This window comes from Phalangium opilio, unplaced genomic scaffold (genome assembly GCF_054372755.1).
Source record: "Phalangium opilio isolate 3A_F unplaced genomic scaffold, DU_Popi_V2 ptg000217l_1, whole genome shotgun sequence".
Classification (NCBI taxonomy): Eukaryota; Metazoa; Arthropoda; class Arachnida; order Opiliones; family Phalangiidae; genus Phalangium; species Phalangium opilio.
In genome coordinates this window covers 9,416,421-9,439,134 of record NW_028324218.1, presented here as the reverse complement: position 1 = coordinate 9,439,134, position 22,714 = coordinate 9,416,421, and the positions used below count along the sequence as shown (strand labels likewise).

General features: G+C 36.4%; 4 protein-coding genes and 1 long non-coding RNA gene across 6 annotated transcripts; 3 read left to right on the top strand and 2 right to left on the bottom strand.

The window, feature by feature from the left end:
* Positions 1-5,679: 5,679 nt before the first annotated feature.
* On the bottom strand, positions 5,680-9,004 carry LOC149616174 (uncharacterized). The gene is made up of 2 exons (XM_089856245.1): positions 8,371-9,004; positions 5,680-7,632 (listed from the first exon to the last, which is right to left on the bottom strand). The coding sequence occupies exons 1-2, from the start codon at positions 8,839-8,841 to the stop codon at positions 7,267-7,269; spliced, it is 837 nt and encodes a 278-aa protein (XP_089712371.1). The 5' UTR covers positions 8,842-9,004; the 3' UTR covers positions 5,680-7,266.
* A 1,114-nt stretch (positions 9,005-10,118) lies between these two features.
* On the top strand, positions 10,119-15,222 carry LOC149616173 (putative methyltransferase-like protein 25). 2 transcript variants are annotated; one of them, XM_089856047.1, is made up of 6 exons: positions 10,125-10,488; positions 11,211-11,418; positions 11,812-12,253; positions 13,599-13,717; positions 14,762-14,935; positions 14,995-15,221. In XM_089856047.1, the coding sequence occupies exons 1-6, from the start codon at positions 10,223-10,225 to the stop codon at positions 15,175-15,177; spliced, it is 1,392 nt and encodes a 463-aa protein (XP_089712173.1). In that variant the 5' UTR covers positions 10,125-10,222; the 3' UTR covers positions 15,178-15,221. The 2 variants fall into 2 exon arrangements, with proteins under 2 accessions (XP_089712174.1, XP_089712173.1); XM_089856048.1 differs by lacking the exon at positions 14,762-14,935 and having other exon boundaries at positions 10,119-10,488; positions 14,995-15,222.
* A 90-nt stretch (positions 15,223-15,312) lies between these two features.
* Positions 15,313-16,794, top strand: LOC149616172 (uncharacterized). The gene is made up of 3 exons (XM_089856164.1): positions 15,313-16,136; positions 16,198-16,441; positions 16,485-16,794. The coding sequence occupies exons 1-3, from the start codon at positions 15,326-15,328 to the stop codon at positions 16,792-16,794; spliced, it is 1,365 nt and encodes a 454-aa protein (XP_089712290.1). The 5' UTR covers positions 15,313-15,325.
* A 147-nt stretch (positions 16,795-16,941) lies between these two features.
* LOC149616171 (uncharacterized) lies at positions 16,942-20,466 on the bottom strand. The gene is made up of 3 exons (XM_089856457.1): positions 19,964-20,466; positions 19,578-19,882; positions 16,942-19,162 (listed from the first exon to the last, which is right to left on the bottom strand). Exons 1-3 carry the CDS (start codon positions 20,322-20,324, stop codon positions 17,054-17,056), a joined length of 2,775 nt encoding a protein of 924 aa, XP_089712583.1. The 5' UTR covers positions 20,325-20,466; the 3' UTR covers positions 16,942-17,053.
* Positions 20,467-20,474: 8 nt separating this feature from the next.
* On the top strand, positions 20,475-20,849 carry LOC149616170 (uncharacterized). Its single transcript, XR_016375839.1, has 2 exons — positions 20,475-20,662; positions 20,725-20,849. It is a non-coding gene; the product is annotated as an uncharacterized LOC149616170 (long non-coding RNA).
* Positions 20,850-22,714: the final 1,865 nt, after the last annotated feature.

The following is a 22,714-nucleotide window of genomic DNA, read 5'->3' as shown; positions in this document are numbered from 1 at the left end:
ACTTCTATCACTTTTACAAAAAAAAAGAAAAAAAAAGCACTAAATAAAAGATTGGCGTTCGTGAACGAAATACATGACAATCCCTATCCCATATGGCGCTCAATTCCATAAATAGAATATATTCAATTTGGATTGCGTTCATGTTCTACTAGTCTTTGGTCGTTATACCGAGTTCCTTATTGTACATTCTTACTGACTTCTCTTATGGCCTGGAGATACTTATTTTCAATTTTAAATAAGCCGTGTCGACACCCCGATTCGCGCACTTTTCCTGTATCTCTATTTATGACATCATGTGCCTAGAGGGCTCAAAAAAAGCCATCTTGGTTTTTTGAAGAATCAATTATCATATTTAAATAATAATATTGATGGATTAAGAATAGATTTTTATGATAATAATAGTAAACAACCTAGATTACAGTGTTTTTGAACACTGTAATAAAATATTTTAACCGCAATACTTCAGTCCATCAAGCATCGGTAATTACTACTTATACTTAAAAACTATTTTAAATAAATAAATTTATTAAATTATGAAAATCATACATACAATAAATAAGGTACAAATAAATTAAAATAAAATCATAAATTACTAAATTAAATAAAATTAAAATGTTGGAAAACCTTGCTGCAGTTCAAGGATTTCCATTTAAATTTAATTCTAATTAATTAATTGATTAATATCTAAAGATAATTAAAATAGAACCCATTCTGAAATCGTCCTTCTGGATTATCGTCATTGCTAAAATAAAAAATTTAGATTTTCAAAATTTATTATATTTTTTAAGATTAACGTGTGAATTTTTGTAAAAAAAAATTAAAGTTCTTACGTAAACATAATTGGAATTGGAGGATAAAATCCTCGTCTTTGACCAGCACCCATTATAAGAGCAATTCCAGCAAGTCTGCCTAGTTGAATACTTGCCATTACAGATCCTATATTTATAAGACATACCAGCCACAAGCAAATAGCAGTTAAATTCGAAATTATCCTTTGAGTGGCCATTTTGTACTTGAATTGATATAGATGATGACTGTATAAAGAAATGCAACACAAAACAACGTATATTAAAACAATCACACTTCGTAATGCCAGGAGTTCGTCAACGACACGAGAATTGACTGCACGCAGTTTTGCAGTCTATCTTCCTATTTAGTCTGTACCAAGCTTTTGACAGCGCCTCACAAGGCGTCTTCACTTTACCTCTAATCTATGACCTACCTCCCTCACTTCATGACAAGCTCTCAGTAACCAGTGACAAACATATCTAATGAACTTATGCTACACTGATGAACTAAGCAAGTAACTTTCAAAAAAAAAATTGAGTTTCTTAAACTTTCACCTAAATTTAATATATCCATCAAATAAAAAGATGACTTCTTACCTGTAAGATTTCTTCTTATCGATGAAGGGCAATAAAAAAGTGCATCTTCTTTTATAGCCATAAAACTATTAGTTACAAGGAAATGCTTTCACGGAGTATGCAGCGTTATACAGTATTTTACCATTAGTTGGTCAAGAAAGCGATTCAACGTTTTGGGGTACACCCTTTTTTAGACTCGCGTGATTTATGCGGATTTATCAAATAAAGAACTAAAGAACTCTAGCGACAAATTAAAGATGCTTTTAGTTTTTATTTATTGTTTACTTTCATCCTCAAGGCTGAAGAACTGCCAAATAAAAATACAAAATCGCAACACTTAAGGAAAAAAAGTATGCACTAAGGGAACCTTTAAATTTTTACATCATAAAGGAATTTAAATATTTAATGCAGTTAACCACCACAATAAATGTTTATAATAGGAAAATTGAATTTTAAAACGTGAATTTCGTTGACTCAATGAACTTTCAAACACCGCCCTTTTTACCTCAGATCTTAACGCTCGGTGAATTTTAAAAAAAAATTGAAACTTGAACATCGTTTTGTTTTAGAACGTTAGTGTCTTTGAAGATAGTAACAGACAGAGCAAATTAATGTTCTAAAGCTACAGGTAACAGGTAATTAAATAAAATTTGCACTGCTAATCTATAGGTTAATTGGCATGTATAATATGAATTCGGGTATTTCTTCAGATCCATAGTTGGTGTATGTCATTCTTCATATCTGCAGTTTGGTGTAGGTCTTTCTTCAGATCTACATTTGGTGTAGGTCTTTCTTCATATCTGCAGTTTGGTGCAGGTCTTTCTTTAGATCTATAGTTTGGTGCAGGTCTTTCCTCAGATATATATATAGTCTGGTGTAGGTCTTTCTTCAGATGTATAGTTTAGAGCAGGTCTTTCTTCAGACCTATAGTTTCGTTCTGACTGCTATCACTGTGATTTCATGGGTTGGTAGCGACGTGAGTTCAGACGCGAGCAAAGTGCAACAGGTTGCGAGGTAGATAATTCGCGAGGTAAAATCCGCTTAGATACGTTGCGAAAATGGCAACGTAACGATTAATATTATTTGTATCTATTACTGCTTTTGCATGATATGAATTGGAATACTATGGTCATCTACATCCGAATAAAAGGAAACAAACTATTTTGAACATTATTAAGAGAGCTTTATTATCACGAAATCCAGTTTCAATTTAAAACATATGAAATATATTGTGTGTGTACAATATTTTGTTACATTCCAGACAATTCAATGGTACTACATTTCAAAACTATTTATATGGGAAATTTTAAAGTTTGATTGGAATTGAATTATGTAAAGCCGAGGTATGAATGAGATGAAATAAAGTCACTGAACAAATGGCTACCATACTCCATGCGCTCCACCAATTGCACCACCTCCCAAACCTAAAGCTGGGTATCCACCTCCGTGTCCAGCTCCGCAACCCGTGACTATAATTCTGTAAAGCAAAAATCATTATGCGTGTTTTAGCCATAAGAAGCTTGCAACTTCCATAAACTTTAAGTTTCCACCTAATCTAACTGAACCAACCGAGGTTGTAGAATTTTCACATAAAACTAGAACATACATTGACTTTTGTTTTAGATAAAAATTCTATAACAGTTCAGTTCGATGATGGGAACACCAGAAGATTATTGAAGTAGCTGATCCAGCCTGGATATAACTTTCGTTAAAACGGTTCTTACGGTTGAAGAACTTTGGGTTGAGGGTGCGATTCTTTAGCCTTGTGACCGCCTCCCCCGTTAACATACACAGGTACCGGTATAAATTTTTGGCCACCACCTATGGTAATTTTAAATATGTAGAATTACGGTTGGTATTTCGATTCCAAATTGTAAACATGGGTATGTATAAATACTACGTATTATCAGGAGTTCGGGGGGTTATTATGAACTCCTGGTATTATGGATTCTCCAATAGGCCAAAAAACTGGCCACCGAATACGCGATACACTCGCGGATGTGAGGTGGCTTGAAATTGAGTCGAAAGTAGCTAGGTCACGTGAGGAAAAGTAACTATAGCTCTCAGGAGAATCCTGATTGGAGAGTTTGAAATTTCGCCCATGCGCAAAGATAGAAAATAGGAATTTCACTGTCCTTCACAAGGTTGGGGGGTTCTAAGCCATATTTTTTCTCCTGCTGAACGGGCGCCTAAGCGAAATGTCTTGTGGAAGTTAAGAGATGGGAATCCATAATACGTTTGTAAATTGGCTTACCAAACGCTCCGGCATTGGCAATAAGAGCTAATGCTGCTAGTTTTTCTATCCGTCTTAGTGATACTGTCTTTTGACTTGATGCTAATATTACGATTAGTAAAGCTACGAAAAGCCTTTGACATCTTAGTGATTTACTCATTGTAAATTCTGTTAGAAAATAACATAGAAAAACATGTTTTAGTCCGAAATTTGAGATTGAAGTTTGGGTTAGACTTTTTCACTACTTATGGAAAGTAAGATGCTCAAATACCTAAAAAGACGTTCCTATGGAAGTGCCTACTAAATAATCTCTACACGATTTTTATACGATGATTAATAAAATAAAAACCTTAATTCAGTTACTGATCCTTAAAAGGAAGAGTTGAATTAAAAAACACGTCTTCCATTAGTTATAAACCCTATCTGAATAGCGAAACATTATGAAACTATCTGTGAGTTATTCTAAAAATTAAAATAGATTCATAGTTCATCGATAAAATTGAAAATTGTACCTCCGACCAACTATAAAGTTTTCGTTGCACTTTACTGTGTTGAGCACAACTAACAGCTACATGTAATTAACAATTAACGGCTCTAATTCAATTAGCACGTTCTGATTAAGGGTTTCACAAAGGAATTATATCAGCATCTAATACCTTCAAATGAAAACCCTTTTAATATAACTAAGCATTAAAGCTGACACCTCTTCAATCATAAACTAACAAATATAAAATCGAATTCAATCACACTTACTTGAAACTTACGATATCTCTTTTGCACGTTGTGCGATATACGGAATACTAAAGTCAACTAGTTTCAATTTCAGTGAAATCCGAGTCTTTTATATGAAAATCTTAAAAATAACGAGTATCAATATTAAATAATGCATAGAGTTAAAGACCATTTCCTTTGTTTTTCTATCTTTTCCCCATTTTACCACGCGAGTAATTTTGAGGAAAGCTATATTGTTTTTTTTTTAAAGAAAGTTTCAATTGAAAACTGCATGCTTCGACATTGAACCCCTTTAAGTTGTCCAAAATTGGATCAGCGGTTTCATATAACAATATAATTATATTATTTAGTCTACGGCAGAATGTATAAGAAGGGTATAAGACCATTTACCGAGCTATTCTTAAACAAGGAGTATTAATATGTAGATTTTTATATAAGGGTTTAAAAACGTTTCAAATATGGTCATGGTTGCCCTACCAGAAATATCATTATTGGTTAAGCATAGTGGACAAATTAGAGCCAAATTATGAATTATTCATTGAGAAGAAACCGACAGTCAATAAACTTAAAACTTTATGGCGTTATAATTCGTTCAAATTAGATACAATTTTAACTAATTTCCGCATCGAAATATATACAAGAAAATAGACCCTTTTCAAAAGAAGTGCATTATTGTCCGCTTGATGTAGGGTTCAGACCGAACATCCGGTTTCTGGTCCTTAGATAGGGCTTTTGTTCAAAGTCCTTTTGTTGCGTCCAGAGAAAACAAAGTAATCAAACACCAGACTATATGTTACATTCTAAGTTGCTAATTCAAGAGATTTGGTTGTAAAATACGTTAGATTTAAACTAAATTCGTTAATTCAAAAGACTCAAACGGTAGTTTCTAACTTGTTAATTCTAGAGACGTACTGCTAATAAAAGTTATTAATTTAAAGTATAGAGCGGCTCCAGTGGATCCCCTACAAGGGTTCTTTCCTCCTGAACTCCGGGTTTGGCTTGGCAAAGGCTATATAGTGGGCAGGATTTAAACATTTACGTATAAATCCCGCCCACAAATGCCTCTAGCTTCGCCAAGCCAAAAACTGGAGTTCGTAAGGAAAGTCAACTTTTAGGGGATCCACTGGAGCCGCGCTATGCTTTAAGAGATTGTTAATAAGGGAATTTGTGTGGTGCGGAGTTGACCTCATTGTGAGTATTACGTCTTTAATATACGATGTATACTCGTATACATCTCAAAATTTCACCCTCACAAAGTGGATAAAGGAAGATGAAGATTTTTTGATGAAATCTGGCTGGCAAATCATCCTTTGAGAAAAAAGTGAACAGACATGGACATGGACACTGATATCAAATATTTTTAAATTTCATTATTTCACATACAACGTTTTTCTTTCCAACAAGTAAATGACAACAGAAAAAACTGGTTACAAGCGTAGGAATTGGAATCTAATACACTAGCTGTTATTGGTAATATTTTATTTAAATTTTCTTTTTACAAATTTCCAGCAATAGCCCTTTTTAGGCTTGGGGGAACTGGTTTTTAAGGGCACATCGACTGGAAAAAAAGTGAGGGAGATGGTTATTCGTATGATATTCTACGGGAGCGATTTTGGTAGGGTCGAATGCCTCAAGAACTGAACTGTAACTCATGGAAAACAAACATTTACTCAGGGTTCGCTTTTTCAGAAAGGGCTTTTGGAAATAGTTTGCTAAATACTCTCGACTGTTGGTTTCTAGCGATCATTTTCCCTAACACTTGCAAACCACTAGTTCTAATGGCAGGAATGTGAAATTCTAGCATCTACATCCAATGATTTTCATACTCCTTTATACATGAAGTTATAAAGGGGCTGAACACGTTTCTTGTTCCATTGAAACAGGTTTTAACTTAGGAGTTACTAAAGCAAATTTCGGCTCATATGGCACTCCTAACATATTGGCTAATCTTCTACACACCAATTTTACCTGGCCTAAGGCAGGAGCCAATCAGAACTCGTTCATGGGGCGGAGCTAAAACTAGCCTTTGCTAAGCATAAAGGGCCAGTCAACTCACGGATGTGTATTGTAGAAGGAGTAGAGACTAGGCCTCTAGGGCCTAGACATAAGCGTACTAATGCTCCGCGCACAATTTTCGCGCATACCGAGCCTATGCAAACAATCTCTGACGTCACGTGTTTTAAAGAAGGCGTCGTTTTCTTCTTTCCCGGCTTAATTCTTTGAATATTTTCCATATTATAGTTAATATAAATAGAAATAATAGTAAAAATAAAAATTTAAATAAGATTTGCAAACGCTTGAGAAACTCGCGTCACTCGGACTCGATACACACAAGACCGAGGCTTAACCCTCCTGAACGTTCGTAGCTCGCGGCCATCTTTATTGTTTACATGGTCTCGCATAGGTTTGGAGGGAGGGTCAAAATTCATACCCCTTTTTATGGACAAATAAGGTCTAGCTTTTTTTAGTAGAGGGTAAGCTACGAGTCTCTACTCCTTCTACAATACAGCTCCGTGGTCAACTCCACCTCTCTATTATAGGATCATTTAGCGGCATTTTTGAAAACTGAACTTGCTTTAAGTGGTAAACTCATGGCAAATGCATAAATTTCAAATATCTTAACATTTTTCCCCATAAGTTAAATTTTCAAAGCTTTTGGCCATTTCTGTTGCTCTTCAGAGAATGGGTTCGTTTTGGGGGCCATCCCTGAAAATCACCTTTCAATTTCGTAAAGACTAGGTTATTTCTACTAAGCATAAATTTCAAATTATTTTCCTCTCAATACTAGTAGAACGTACCAAAGTAGCAAAACATTCTTAGCTAATTTTAAAAACACATTTTGTTATGACAGGCAATACTAAGCTTTATAAAAAGCAAAGTGGTTCTCTTGACCATCAGCTGGCACAATTCTATCTTTATTCTCTAACATTAAATTAACTACAATGTCTTGGGTGGACACCACACAGGGTTTGATCCAGAATGGAGACGTTTTCCATCATTTAATGGAGGAACCTTTTGTTGTACTGCAGGTTGAGGTTGTGTTATATGATCTTGCAGTTGTTGCGGTTGTTGTTGATGTTGTTGATGATGATGATGATGATGTGGCAATTGTTGCTGATGGGGTAGTTGTTGTTGTTGAGGTTGTACGGAAGGAAGTGGCGCTAGTTGAGTAGTTGGCTGTTGTCCTTTTTTAATAAGGGCATTATCACGAGATCTTAAAAAGTGTGATAAACCTATGTCTTTCAATAATCTTGATGTTGTTGATTCACTAAGGTTGGGAAAATTATCGTCTGCATTGATAGCCTAAATGAATAATGGTAATAATTAAGTATTTTTGATATTGAAGCAGCGTGTGACGGTCAGAGGGCGCCACCATGGATAAAGAATGCGCGTGAGGAAATTTGTTTTCACTCTACAGGATAGGCAACTCCCTTTCTCGGACGACAGCTTATTCTGTATATACTCTGTTACAACATCGGTTGTCAGCACGCGTAAAGCTAAGTCTCTATGTAACGTAGCTTTGTACGTGCTGTCAAGAGACCAAAAACTTCAGGATCTTCAGGATTTAAAATATCCGCGAGTATTTTGGCTCGAGTGCACGGACCTCTGGGCCTTAGTTTCAAATACGCGTAGTAGCCTGCTGTAGGCAATTTCACACGGTATTTGAAACTAAGGCCTAGAGGCCCGTGCACTCGAGCTAAAAAAACTCGCGGATATTTTAAATCCTGAAGATCCTGAAGTCTTTAGTCTCTTGTCAGCACGCACAAAGCTACGTTTCATAGGGACCCAGCTTTACGCGTGCTGACAACCGATGTTGTAACAGAGTATATACAGAATAAGCTGTCGTTCGAGATAGGGAGTTGCCGATCCTATAGCGTGAAAACAAATTTCCGCACGCGCATTCTTTATCCATGGCGCCACTGTAGAGTGTCGTCTGCTAAAAGAGGCTGTATCGTGAATTGCAATCTTTTGAAAAATATATGCGATTACAAAGAAGCAGCCATTCATGATACAGCTGCAATATATTGCAACGTACCATACCTGCATTATCTTTTTAACAGTTGGTACTTCATTCCTTTCAAAGAAACCCTGAACTATATTCCTAATACCCGAGACAATAAAATCACTATAAAGTTCTTTCCTAGTTTTCCTCTTTCGTTTTGCTGTTTTCATTAACCGTAAGGGTGAAGGGGGCTTCCCACTATTTTCCTTAGTTTCTTTACGTATCCTGTACACAGTTCGTACTGAACAACCAGTCAATTTTGACGTTTTCTTTATAGAACCCTCTATTGTTTCAGAAGGGAACATAACTCGCAAACCGATGAATACATTCAAAATTATTTGCTTAGATTCGCTACTTAGTGGTTTACCCGACTGTAGGGGGCAAAATACTTCAGGTGGTTCCTCGTCTTGAGGTAAAGGCACGGATAGTTTTGGTAATGAGTCAAGAGTCATGCCTTCCAAGTTCATGAACTTCAAACTATCAATGCTTTGAAATTTTACACTCTCCATGATTTTGTAAGTTTGGTAATTTAGACCCACCGAACAGTTTCAATGAGCTGTCAAATTGTTAAATTAAATTTGTTTCTCATTGAAAACTGACTTCATGGCATTCATTTAACAATCATGAACTCATGACTACGATGATAACAACAACACAACCGCTCTGAACAGACACGAACCTCCGGAAACGTACAAACTCCCATACAGTACATTGGAGTGGACTGTCAACGTTATTAACCTAATTTTAACTACTGTTAGGTTTTAGAACTTACATAAAAACTAGCATTATTATTATTAATTTTTTAATTTACGAATATTTTTACTTAACGAGGAAGCAATAAATCGTTGATAAAGTCTGATTTATAAAAGAAATGATGGACTTTGGTGCGAGTGGATAACGTTCCTCCAGATTCATCTGCTTATATTTCTGACAAGGCTTAGAAAAAATTTTTATTTTTATAAGGAATTTGTTATTTTTTTATTAGTTTTAATTGAAATTCAGCTTAAAAATGAGTTCTAATTTAAATTTATGGCTTGAAAATGGATTTTTAGGTAAAAATTTAAAATCAAAATATGAAGAAATTGAAAAACTGGCACGAATATTTTTACTTCACGAGGAAGCAATAAATCTTTGATAAAGTGATTTATAAAAGAAATGATGGACTTTGGTGCAGAGTCCTGCACGGGCCGGGCTCAAGCCCGGTCCGGCCCGAGGCCCGGCCCGATCGGGTCGGGCCGAGCCGGGCTTTCCACTTTTGAAAATTGTATCGGGCCGGGCCGGGTCGGGCTTTTAAAATTTTGGAAATTAACGGGCCGGGCCGGGTCGGGCTTTTAAAATTTTGGAAGTTAACGAGCCGGGCCGGGCCGAACTTGATTCTCATTTAATCCAAAGTTCAAATGAAACAATTTTAATGAGTATAAGCTTCTAAGAACAAATGTAACGAACAATTATCAAAAAAATGAATAATACACGACGCTAAAGCAAATATGAATTCAAATCATTGATTTTATCGAAAAAATATATAAAAATTACAACTGAACTACGTGTAACGGGCCGGGCCGGGCCGGGCCTGTTCAATTCATTCAATGTGTCGGGCCGGGCCGGGCCGGGCTTGGTTAATGCATGTAACGGGCCGGGCCGGACCGGGCCGAAAAACCAACTATGTTCTCGGACTCGGGCCGGGTTTCGGGCTTATTCAAAATTCTAAAACCGGGCCGGGCTTGGGTCGGGCCTGAAAAACTCGGCCCGTGCAGGTCTCTGCTTTGGTGCGAGTGGATAACGTTCCTCCAGATTCATCTGCTTATATTTCTGACAAGGCTTAGAAAAAATTTGTATTTTTATAAGGAATTTGTTAATTTTTATTAGTTTTAATTGAAATTCAGCTTAAAAATGAGTTCTAATTTAAATTTATGGCTTGAAAAAGGATTTTTAGGTAAAAATTTAAAATCAAAATGTGAAGAAATTGAAAAACTGGCTCGTGAAGTGACTAATTTTGTGGATAAGCACTACGAATTGTTGAACTGTCATATGGTAGATGTCATTACCGAGGATTATTGGAAAAATTTACTAAATCAGGAATTAAAGAATGAACTTGACACTATTCTAACAGAGGAAGACGTCCAAAAGTTCAAAATTGGAAATTTATATAAAAATGAGTAGGTGCACATGACTAGAAAGACACAAGTAGTTTAAACTTTAGTTATGTTTAGAGAACAGTAACAACTGTAACACTAGTGAAAATATTATGACATTTCTCTCCCCAATATATTATTTTAATATATTGGGGAGAGAAGTTATTTGATACAAAATATTTCCCATAGAGTCACAATTTGATTACACAAAAACGTGTCGCACATTATAAAAACATGTAGCCAATGAAAACGTTATTTGACATCAGCGCCATCTATCGATGAGAAAATAATCTATATATCCATGAATTAACTAACGCTAGGGATTGTTCACTAACTGGGTTACCCATGTAATGCTATCGCCAACTACATGTTCCGAATTATTCCTTGATTCCCCTCTTCATTCCCCCAATTTATTGGACCAAAACGGATGTAGATATGGCGCCATCTCTCGGCAAATTAAATCGTTTTAGCCCAATTTAGGCAGTATTTCAATTTTGACGTCATAGACCACGTGATATTTGGTCCAATTTTCTTATAACTTCCTGTTAGGGATAGTAGCTGCTGCTAGGGGGCGTTTGGAACATGCATGCGTTATCTTTTTGGGGGAACGAACTATCCCTAGCGTTAGTTAATCCATGATATATCCAAATATAGCAATATAGTTATTTCCTTCCGTCGTAGATGGCGCTAGGTGTACTTGAAAAACGGTTTTCTATTTTCAAAAATTTTGGTAATTATTTAAATAGCAAATTTCCAAACCTATCACAATTGGTTGAGGAAATCAATAATCTGCATGTGAGAAACATTTCAAGTCAGATGTTACTACCAGAAGAATGTAAAAATAGAAACATAGGAGATGTTCAAAAAATGTGGATCTCGCAAAAGAAACATTACGAAACTGATTTGATGGCAAATTTAATTGCAAATATTGCAAAACCATGTGAAATTGATGTGGTAATTAAAATCAAGAAGTTATATCAGTATCTCAGAGAGAAGGTATAAGATGCCTTTGTATTCGCGCGCCATAGTCCCAGTCCCCCTTTCAAAATACAAGGGGGGACGTAAAAGGAGGCGCCGGGCTATTTCGCCTCTCCTCAGTCGGAAAATATGACTGTAATTTTCGTCACTCGCGTCGTCGCGCTGACGTGAGTTTTCAAGAACCAATGAGATACGTACTGGTTGTAATTTAGAGGCGGGATTGACTCCGGACCTACGTTTGGACTGGAGATAAAGCTGGAAATCTGGCGAATTTATACCTTCTCCCTAGTAAACTAGATATAACTTCTTGTTAAAATTAACTGAATTTGAAACCGTCGAAATCAATTAATTTTAATTCCAATATTGTAGATAGTTGATTTTGGATGTGGCAAAGGATATCTACCTTCTTTATTAGCCCTTCGACATGGGCTTTCCGTTTTAGGCATTGATTCGTCCGACATAAATAAAAATGGTGCGGAAAAACGTAACGGCAATTTTAGAAAAGAGTTTTTGAAACGAAATCGAACAGAAAACACTGACATCTGTGATATCAGGGGTCATTTTGTACCTTTCAAAGAAAACATCACTTTGTCGACTGATATCAAAAACTTAGTTACAGACAATATGAAAATAGTTAACACAGATCCAACACTTCTAATATGTGGATTACACACGTGTGGAAATTTAGGGAGTGATGTTGTTCAACATTTTGTTAAAACTCAAAATGCCACAGTATTATGCTATGTGGGTTGCTGTTACCATCTTATAGAGGAAAAATATTACAAAAATGCCAAGTCCAAGTTTGATAAAAGTAAGAGTAAGTCGGGATACCTAGGGTTTTAAAGTAAGTCTCGGCTGGGGTTTAGTTTAAACAAATGCCAGTAGATTCACCCATAGTCGCCAGCATGTTAAGGGCACCACAGAAGCCGAAATTAGCTTTAAAATGCTACTTTCTAAATTTATACCATGGATGAAGAATGCGCGTGAGGAAATTTGTTTTCACTCTACAGGATCGGCAACTCCCTATCTCGAACGACAGCTTATTCTGTATTTACTCTGTTACAACATCGGTTGTCAGCACGCGCAAACCTAGGTCTCTATGTAACCTAGCTTTGTACGTGCTGTCAAGAGACATATAACTTCAGGATCTTCAGGATTTAAAATATCCGCGAGTTTTTTTAGCTCGAGTGCACGGACCTCTAGGCCTTAGTTTCAAATACGTGTGAAATTGCCTACAGCCTACTACACGTATTTGAAACTAAGGCCTAGAGGTCCATGCACTCGAGCTAAAATACTCGCGGATATTTTAAATCCTGAAGATCCTGAAGTTTTTTGTCTCTTGACAGCACGTACAAAGCTACGTTACATAGAGACCTAGGTTTACGCGTGCTGACAACCGATGTTGTAATAGACCTTTTCACCGGTAGAGCGGGGGTGAAAAGGGGGGAAAAATTTCGAGAGGTGAGCATGCGTAGAAAGAATGTTTGGGGGCAGCGCAGTACTTTTAACCATTCCTTTTGCCTTATTTGCTACACATTCGAGTTTATTTTTATAAAACAGTGTTGTATTACTTGTTGTAAAAGTATTAATTGAACTTCCGAGGTAAAATTTTATCGAATTCAATTGATAAACGTAAAATTAGGGCATTTAATGAAATTCTACACACTAAATTGGGCACCAGAGCTTACGGGCAGCGCTTTCGGCAGCGGCATCGGCGGACATCGCCGTCTATTTGCCGATCAAGCGATGATCCCATACCGTCGCCAAGGCTTAGTGAGTTATAGCGGCGTACTAATATCAATGCATCGTTTCCATTAGAACTTAAACACTTTATTTCTTAACATGGTTTTAATTGTACTATCTAGGTTTTAAATACTAGGCATTTTATTTTAATATTAAATTTCAAAAAGTTCTCCCATACGTCCATCGTAGTTTAGTTTACACGTTAACTCCATAGAAGCGCTATAACTCATGCCCCCAAACATTGCAACTTCTCATGCGCGGCCATAAGTGTGAAAAGGTCTATAGAGTATATACAGAATAAGCTGTCGTTCGAGATAGGGAGTTGCCTATCCTGTAGAGTGAAAACAAATTTCCGCACGCGCATTCTTTATCCATGTTTATACTATTCTCAGCATTTTCTAAATATATTTTAGATTACGATGAAAGTGAGGGCTCTTTTCCTATGTCTAACTTATTAACAAATCTGAAATGCAAGTTGGGGCGAAATGCTAGAATGCTAGCGTGTCAATCATTTGAAAGGACCATCATAGAGGTAATTTTTGTGCAAAAATGAAGGAAACAAGGTTTTCAGAAGTAAATAAAGGCAGTTCTGTAATAAAACGACCCTTTCATAAATGACAGAAATTTGCTAATTTGAAACGATTCCATTAACAAATCCTGCACAATATTTTACTGAACATTCTTGGTAGTAGCATAATTTCATAAAATATGTTCCATAAGTTTTTTAATTAGAGGTGTGCGGTTAACCGTTTCAATCGAATAGTTCGATCGAATACCGAACCGAATAATTCGATCCGATATTCGATAAGCCCATTTTCACTATTCGATTCGAATATCGAATACCGAACTGACTATTCGGTTAAAGTTCGACTACCATAAATTTAGGTCCTTGGCACTAGAGAGCCCACCTTATTTTAAAAAATATCATCCCGATTTTATTTGTCCTTCATCAAAAACTACCAGCAAGTGCACAGGAAAATTTTAAGAAATACTTGACCACCAATGAGGAGAGGTATTTTGAAATTTAGGAGCTTCTAAATGTTCTTCTCCTTGCTTTGTATTGACTATTGGCGAATATTAGGGTTACTACCCGATTAACCGCGAATAGTTGGCCTAGTATTCGCGAATATTAGGGTTAAATATTCGCGGAGGCTTAACTATTCGCGATTAATCGGGAAGGAAAAAAATTACCAAGGCCCAACTCTTCGGTATTCGATTTGGAATAAACTATTCGATTCGGTATTTGATAAGGAAAATTTTTTGGTATTCGATAACCGGTTCGATACCCAAAAAGTGGTATTCGCACACCCCTATTTTTAATGGTTACTGACAGCTTGTCATGAAGTGACATAGGTGAGACGTCATAGATTCTCCTAAATCGGAAGATGGACTGCAAAACTGAGTGTAGTTAATTATCGCGTCGTTCTCGAACAAGCTCTCAGTAAGTCTCTAGCATTATGAAGTATAAGTATTGTAACATTGGAACATATCTTATAAACTTACGCTAGTAATACTATTAATGACTATAGTTTGTGAAACTGAAACAATTCTTTCAAATGACATTTTTTTCTGTTAGGACAAATCTCACACAATATTTTACCGCGCACTATTGGAAGTGATATTGAAGGATCATAAAGTTTCAATGACAACAGAACGACAAGTTGGACGTATCTCTGCTAAGTGTGCCAACTTTCAAGAATATGTTTACAAGGCGTTTGACAAATTAGAACTATCTCATTTGAAACAAGTGGTAACGCAATTTTTTTCTTGAACCACAGTGCATAGATTAAAAATGTAAAAATTTCGTAGGTGACAAACGAAAGAATTGACCAGTATTTCAAGGAGAACAATGCATGGATGGAAAAGTTATACCTATTTCAGCAGATAAGGATAATTATGGGAACTGTGGTTGAGACTGCAATTATACCAAAAATAAATAGGGGAAAGTGTCGGACTCTCTCCTTCGTCTGTGACATGCATTTGGAGGGGTGAATGCATACTCGCGAAATCTGTTTCATCCCCCTCGCCTATTCACGACGTACCTAAGATAATTAGTGAAATTGCGCGTGAAGAAATAGTGCGGTTTTATTTAAAGATCGTCTGCTTACATTACATTAGCTGCTTTTGACTGAGGCTTACCATGGCCACTCAAGTTGATCGCCTCAACCAGGGCCTAACTTTAAACAAAATTCTAAATGATTATAAAGATGATTTTTTTGAATTAAATGAGGATTTCAAGAACATCTGCGAACAATTAAAGAGCACTGGTGACCTCGAAAAATTGATGGATAAGCTGCAAAATAATTATGCCTCGTTTCGAAAGGATTTTGAGAATGAAAGAAACTGCACATCAAGGTTTCTCTGGGTTAATAGTTTTAGTGTAGGAGAACTTATTTCTGCAAACACGCTGTCTTCTTATAATTTCAAAAAAGATTCTCTGAGTTCTGTTATTCATTGGCTTAGTTTCCGAGTTTTTGACGAACTCGCCATAGCTAGACGTCAAAGGAATGTACCTTCGCTAACATTGAAGTCACAAGCTTGGGTAGATGGTGGAGAAAAGGACCCAAACAAATGTACTGCAGGAAACTCGGTTCTAAGGCACATTAAGAGTGATCGCCTTTACACCATAAATAGAATCGGAGGTGGTGCTTTGGGCGAAATTTGGAAATTGAACAAATGCAATATGCAATCCTGTGAATCAAAAAGGAGGGGCAAGAAGCCATTAACACAAAAGCAAAGGGATGATGCGCGTTTGTTGTACAAAGTGAGTTTGAGCCTCAGAAACGTTGACCTGAACGCAGAGGACATGACACCAGCTTTAATTATGCTTAACACTGGAGGGATGTTTTTACCGGCTACAATATTAATTCCATACGTCACTGAAATCAACCGAGTTGTGGTTTCGCAATACAAGAAATGGATTATCAGCAATTGTTCTTCAAAAGCCATTTGTAAGTGCATAAAAATGCAATTTAAAAATTACAGCTAAAATTATTTGCGATTATATTCTAGTGAAAACCATGACCTGTCTCATGAGTGATGAAGAATTGAAAACTATGTTTCATGTAGCAGCTTCGACTATACCCGCTGTCATAAAACAAGGCTTTACTAGTGATGATCTAGAAAAGCTAAGATTAGTGTGGCAACGAAAGATTGGGCATGCAAAAATTGCAGACTTGGTGCGGGGCAAGATAAATGCTCGAAATGAAAAAAGAGGAATTAGAAGCAAAGGAGGTCAAACTCTTAGATGCACATTGTATAACGTTTCAAAAAAAACAAATCCAAACAAATCTATGTAGCAACGCCACTGCGAAAGCGGATTCAAAGTCAATGTGCGGAAAAAAGAGACAATTTGAGAAAGTGGAAGAAAATAATTCAGTACCTAAACTCAAAGCCGCAACGCAAAAGTCTAGGTTGAAGAAACTGAAGATCATAAAAGTTGCCAATGATGAAGAAAATTCAAAACCTATAACTTTCGTCTCAAAATCTACCAAGACAAAAATTAGCAACCCAAAAAAAGAGCAGGTTTGTTCTGGGCAAGCTGTCAGCCCACAAAGAAGAACTAGAGGAGGCAGGATAGTCAAGAAAAAGATATTATTCAATATTTAAATATCAAGCTAGTGATAATTTTGGAATCTGTCATTGTTATTGGTTGTACTGTTCCTATTTTAATGTGTAAAACATACGCAACAAGTTCCATTTTAAGCAAAAATGTGATAATTTTTTTAATGTGTAAAACATACGCAACAAGTTCCATTTTAAGCAAAAATGTGATAATTTTACTGAGTACTGTACAATGTTGGTAAACATGTTTGTAAACATAAAGCCAATGTTTCAATAAAAACGAAAATAGTCAAAATGCTTCTTCTTAATTTGTATTATTATCGTAAAGAACATCTAATCCGACTTTTCTATAGGATGCTTCACAATTTTGAGAGGTTTTGGTGCAAGCTTTTATAGAAAGTGAACGCTTGGCACTTCTATAATTTGAGCTCATTAATTTGCCACCTGCAATATATTTCATCTGACTGAATACCGTTTCCACTGCGGATCCGTTTATTCTGACAGGAAAAATATATTCATCCGTGTGCCTACTGCAGAAATCAGTTACTAATCCCACAAATCCTAAAACGGAGATTCTTAATAGCTCCCACGTCTGCCACGCCAAGAAGTTTTTGTCTCTGCCAATATCGCCATTCAATTTGATAATTTCCGTGGCCCACTCCTCAAAATACTTGAGGCCCTTTAGCATAGATTGTACAGGGTCAGACATAATAGAATCTGCTCGTTTGTGGCTTAGTAACCCTTCTTCGAAAATGTCATTGCATGCTTTTAGATAGTAGAAACATTCCATTACAGAATCTCGATCCACTGGCTGATTTTCATACTTGGGATTTGCGTAACTGTATAATTCTCCAAGCATTGGACGTTGTTGCATTATTTTTGCCGGTGTTACATTGAGCTTTGTCCACGAATCTCGTTGTATATGGGACTGATTCAATCCTTTAACTTGCGCCAGTTCATCTGATGCTCGACGATCATCTTCACGTTTCTTCACATCAACTATCTGATCCCAGCCAAAATGAGTTTTGTTTTTCGTGAAATATCTAGTTCCCTTATCGGTCGAATGTTGTAATGCGTTGATCAAATTCTTCATTTCATGACTTGGGCAAACTATCCAGTGCACCCATAACTCTGGTTTGAAGGGATTTCTAAATTTCGGTGTAATGGTAAAGTTAATCGATCCATCTTCTTTCACCTCGTGTGTTGGAAACTTTGCTACTCCTAGACTTTGCCTTAAAGCAGCTATGTTGTTGCTTCCACCATCACAAACAAGTCCAATCGTAGACAGTCCCACAGTGTGAAAGGCCCACATAACTCGAAGTAGTGTATCTGAAATCAAGGCATTGGAAGCTGGTTTCGACGTCATGAAGTATGGACCGATTATGTCAAATTTGGTGGAAACACATCTCCACAAATATTGTAGAACATACTCCCCTTCCAGAACCTGATTAATTGGAACATCTTTGTAAAGGTCATCTAAAGAGGGGTATTCTTCTGGAGATAAAGCGCAGCCGACAAACTTTCCATTTCGAGAATTCCACATAAGCTTCCCAATAACCTTGACTTCGTCAAATATTACAACCCCTTCTTTAGGTTTTGTTTGACCACTGTACGTGCAGACTAGGTGATCTTCAAATCGCTTAGCTTCGCTTCTTAGGAACTTCAAATCAATTCCTTCATCACACGGTATTTCTCTTGCTTTTGCTCTTAAGGTAGAAACACTTGGAAGTTGCAATATATCAAAAGATGATAATGCTTCGTACGCCGCAGGTGAACGCGAAAACACACATAAAGCTATTCTGTATGTCAGTGCGCTCCACCGATTACCTTTCGATCCTTTTTTACATTTTATTTGGTCCTTCAAAAAGTCATTTGTTTCGTCTTGATGTAAGGAATCTGTCTCCCAAGCTTTCCTCAATGCCATTCCAAGTAATTCATTCTTCGATGTCGCTTCAGAAAAAATATTTTCCAACTCCTCCTGACCTTTATGTTTGATTTCTGAAACTAGTTTGGTCATCTCCTCGTTATGTTTACCTTGTAGCTGGAGCCTTGTGTCACTTAAGAGTTTTTCTAATTCTTTGATTTTCTGGTTTTGTTTGTATGTTCGAAGGCGGTTTTCTCTAAATCGTTTGGTGCGTGATCTTGGCGTTAGGTTAGTAATGGTACATCTTGATCCAGCATATCTTCTTTTCAGTTTTCGTTCCGGGGTTAAAGAACCTCTCAACTTCTTTTGGTTCTTAAGATACCACTCTAAAGCTCTACAGTGACCACATTCATATATTCTTTGCTCAAGTTTTGCGTTTGGAACATTAGCTGGCGGAACAAACCAAACTGGGCAGTTCATGGACTGAAACCTTTCAAATGGGTAGTCAATTGACACCAATGTTTTAGTGTCTCTCTTTTCACATTCATCCTAAACACAAAAGTAATCATGGTTCATAAAATAATGCCAGAAATTGTTGTGAAAACCCCAGGGTGACCACAGCCACGTCTTTAAAATATGGGAATATAAGGAATTTACAAACGATTTAAAATTAAATCTAATACTATGTTATTTTAAGAAAAACGTAAATATCGGAGCATTGGATATACATAGTTTACAGGAATGGACGATTCCTACCATTAACACAAGGAGACCAAGCGCCTTAGAACGTAAAATCGTCCGCTATTTTACACTCTAAGTTGCCTGGTCTCCTTGTAAAAATGGTATGAATCCTCCCTGCGTGTAAACTATGTATTGAAATATTACAAATATAGGGAAATAGCATCCCACTTATTAAATACAGAAAGAGTGGTCACCCTAAAACCCTGACCCCGACATTTTTTACCTTGGGTATCCCAGGGCAGAATACATGCTTTGAGCTAAGTTTACTCAAAGCACCCTTTACAACGTTCCAATTAATGCAATCGGTGGTGGTTGGATTGTTATCACTTGGAAGGATGAATTTCGTCTCTTGTGGCTTTTTAAATAAAGATAATTGGGACAGCATCCCATTAGAAGAAAACAGAAGACGAATTGGTGTGTCGGCATAATGAACAGATGGTGAAACAGACAATAGGGAATTCTTTGGTGTAGCTTCTAGCTGTTCACAAATTCCACGAACATTCTTCAAATATCTCAGCTCAATGTTACCTGACAGACGATGAATAAAATATGATTATACAAATTACAATACTTAAAAACTGGTACAAGCAGGAATAAAATCATATTTACTTAAGTTTTGGTTCAAAATGTAGCCTTCAACTTCCGAAAGTAGAATAGGAACATCTTCTGTTGTTCTATTATCAATCAACTTTGGTAGTTCGATTGTTATTGTTTCTTTATCCACAAAGTCCAACTTTCTTTTTTTAGTTGAACAGTTGTTATGCTTTCCCTTTGCAACAACAAATGCGTTTAGGTCATTCCAAGCAGAAGAGGATATTACTGTCCCAATTATTTCAGTTTGAGTTTGTTTATACTGTGAAGCCTTGGCTTTACACTCGATTTGATCGTTTAAGTAAAAGTTACACTGGGTTGACTGACTTTTTGGTGTAATATTATCGATAGAAGAGCTGCAAACCTTTTTCCGCGGCATTTTTAATTTAATTTCGGCGTTATAACGTTTTAAATAAAGTTTAACAGCGTTCAAACACGAAAATAACACTAAAGAAAATAGAACAGAGCGCGGAGGTTGCGACTCTTCCTTGAGATACGCCTATGCCAAATTCTCCCGTTTGGTGGCGTACGAGCGTAATTTTCGGGAAGAATGACATCATCAACTATAAATCTAATTGGCTGATACAATTTTAAACACCTCTCGCGCGTTTGAGCGTCTCGAAAAGCATGTCAAGCTAATGCAAAGGCAGGAAAATATGGCTGTCCGACACTTTCCCCTATTTATTTTTGATTATGCTACTATACCTCATTGAACAGGTATGATTTCGAAAGCAGCTTAATTTTTTTTAACCACTTTTAAAACGTACATGTTATTTTAGGAATCAATTTCGAACTGCTATTTGTTGCAAGTTTTTGATCCAGTGAAGTCACCACGATGTTATTGCATCATAGGAATAAAATAATGTCAATGAAAATAAAAATAAAAACGTTTTCAAACCTTAAATTTTGTTTCCTTGTCTATTTTTCCATAAGATTTCATTTTGCTGTACCATAAGTTCATGAGTTCATAAGATATTCTCTCCAAGATTGTCACTGAGCTCTTGTCATGAAGTGGCGTAGGTCATAGCATGGATAAAGAATGCGCGTGAGGAAATTTGTTTTCACTCTACAGGATAGGCAACTCCCTATCTCGAACGACAGCTTATTCTGTATATACTCTGTTACAACATCGGTTGTCAGCACGCGTAAAGCGAGGTCTCTATGTAATCTAGCTTTGTGCGTGCTGTCAAGAGACAAAAAACTTCAGGATCTTCAAGATTTAAAATATAAGCGAGTATTTTAGCTCGAGTGCACGGACCTCTGGGCCTTAGTTTCAAATACACGTAGTAGGCTGTAGGCAATTTCACACGTATTTGAAACTAAGGCCAAGAGGTCCGTGCATGCACTCGAGCTAAAAAAACTCGCGGATATTTTAAATCCTGAAGATCCTGAAGTTTTTTGTCTCTTGACAGCACGCGCAAGGCTAGATTACATAGAGAAACAACTTTGCGTGTGCTGACAACCGATGTTGTAACAGAGTGTATACAGAATATTCTGTCGCTCGAGATAGGGAGTTGCCTATCCTGTAGCGTGAAAACTAATTTCCTCACGCGCATTCTTTATCCATGGTCATAGATTCTCTACTCGTAAAGTGACGCTTGGTGAGGCTCTGTCAAAGGCTTTGAACAGACTAAATAGGAAGAGGGACTGCAAAACTGCTTATAGTCAAATCTCGCTTCTCGTTCTCGAACTTGCTCTCAGTAAGTCTCTAGCATTACGAACTATAGGAAGTGTACGTCATACTAGTGGAACATATAACCTTATGGTAGTACTATAATGCTAGCTAGTTTTACTTCCTACGCTAAGATATAAAACAATTGAAGTTAAGGAATTATATTGAAAGGTAAATTTAATAGTATGTATTACAGTTGCATTTATAAAAATAGATTTGTATTAAATTTAATAGTATATCCATCTATAAAAATAGTGTAATATTAATTAACCAGAGATTACAGGCATATTTGTAATGATAATAACTGCGATAGTTTGAAATCGTTGATTGAGCCATAACATACAACTCAAGTGTTGTAATTACATGTATATTATATATAACGAAGGGGTATGAAATAGCACATGCATTTATGCTAAATACATTGTAGAATAAAATCAGTGCTGTCATTTTTCGGAATAAAAAAGTGAAAAATTAATCATAGTAACTTTTCAAGTAACAATTTGATAAAGAAGATTTATTTTCACATAGTTTTCGCGCCTATAATCGAAAATGTCGGTGGGACGTATTATGGCACACTGATCTTTCCCACACTGTATATTTCACCATAGCCCACTTGATCACGCACGCTGGTTGCACGCGCTCTAGAAGCCCGTCCAAACGATTTTTTTTACATGTTAACTCGCGAATGCGGCGCGTCACATAGGTTCGGTCTAAACTTTCAAACCCGTCTGGTTTTAACATGGGCGTCTATGGGATGGAACCAGTTTTATCAACGTTTTTGACAATATTAGTGCATCTACTGGTTCAAATCTCTTGAATTTTTAATGAGACGTGTATTGAAAGGTTTGATATTATCCTGTAAAATTTAAAGCCTTCAGTTTTAATAGTTTTTTTTATAAAAAAATAAAAACCATCACGTAGTAGAGAATTTTGCCCCTTCAATTTCTCTACTATGTGATGATTTTTATTTTTTATAAAAAAACTACTATAGCTGAAGAGTTTAAATTTTACAGGATAATATCAAACCTTTCAATACACGTCTCATTAAAAATTCAAGAGATTTGAACCAGTAGATGCACTAATATTGTCAAAAAGGT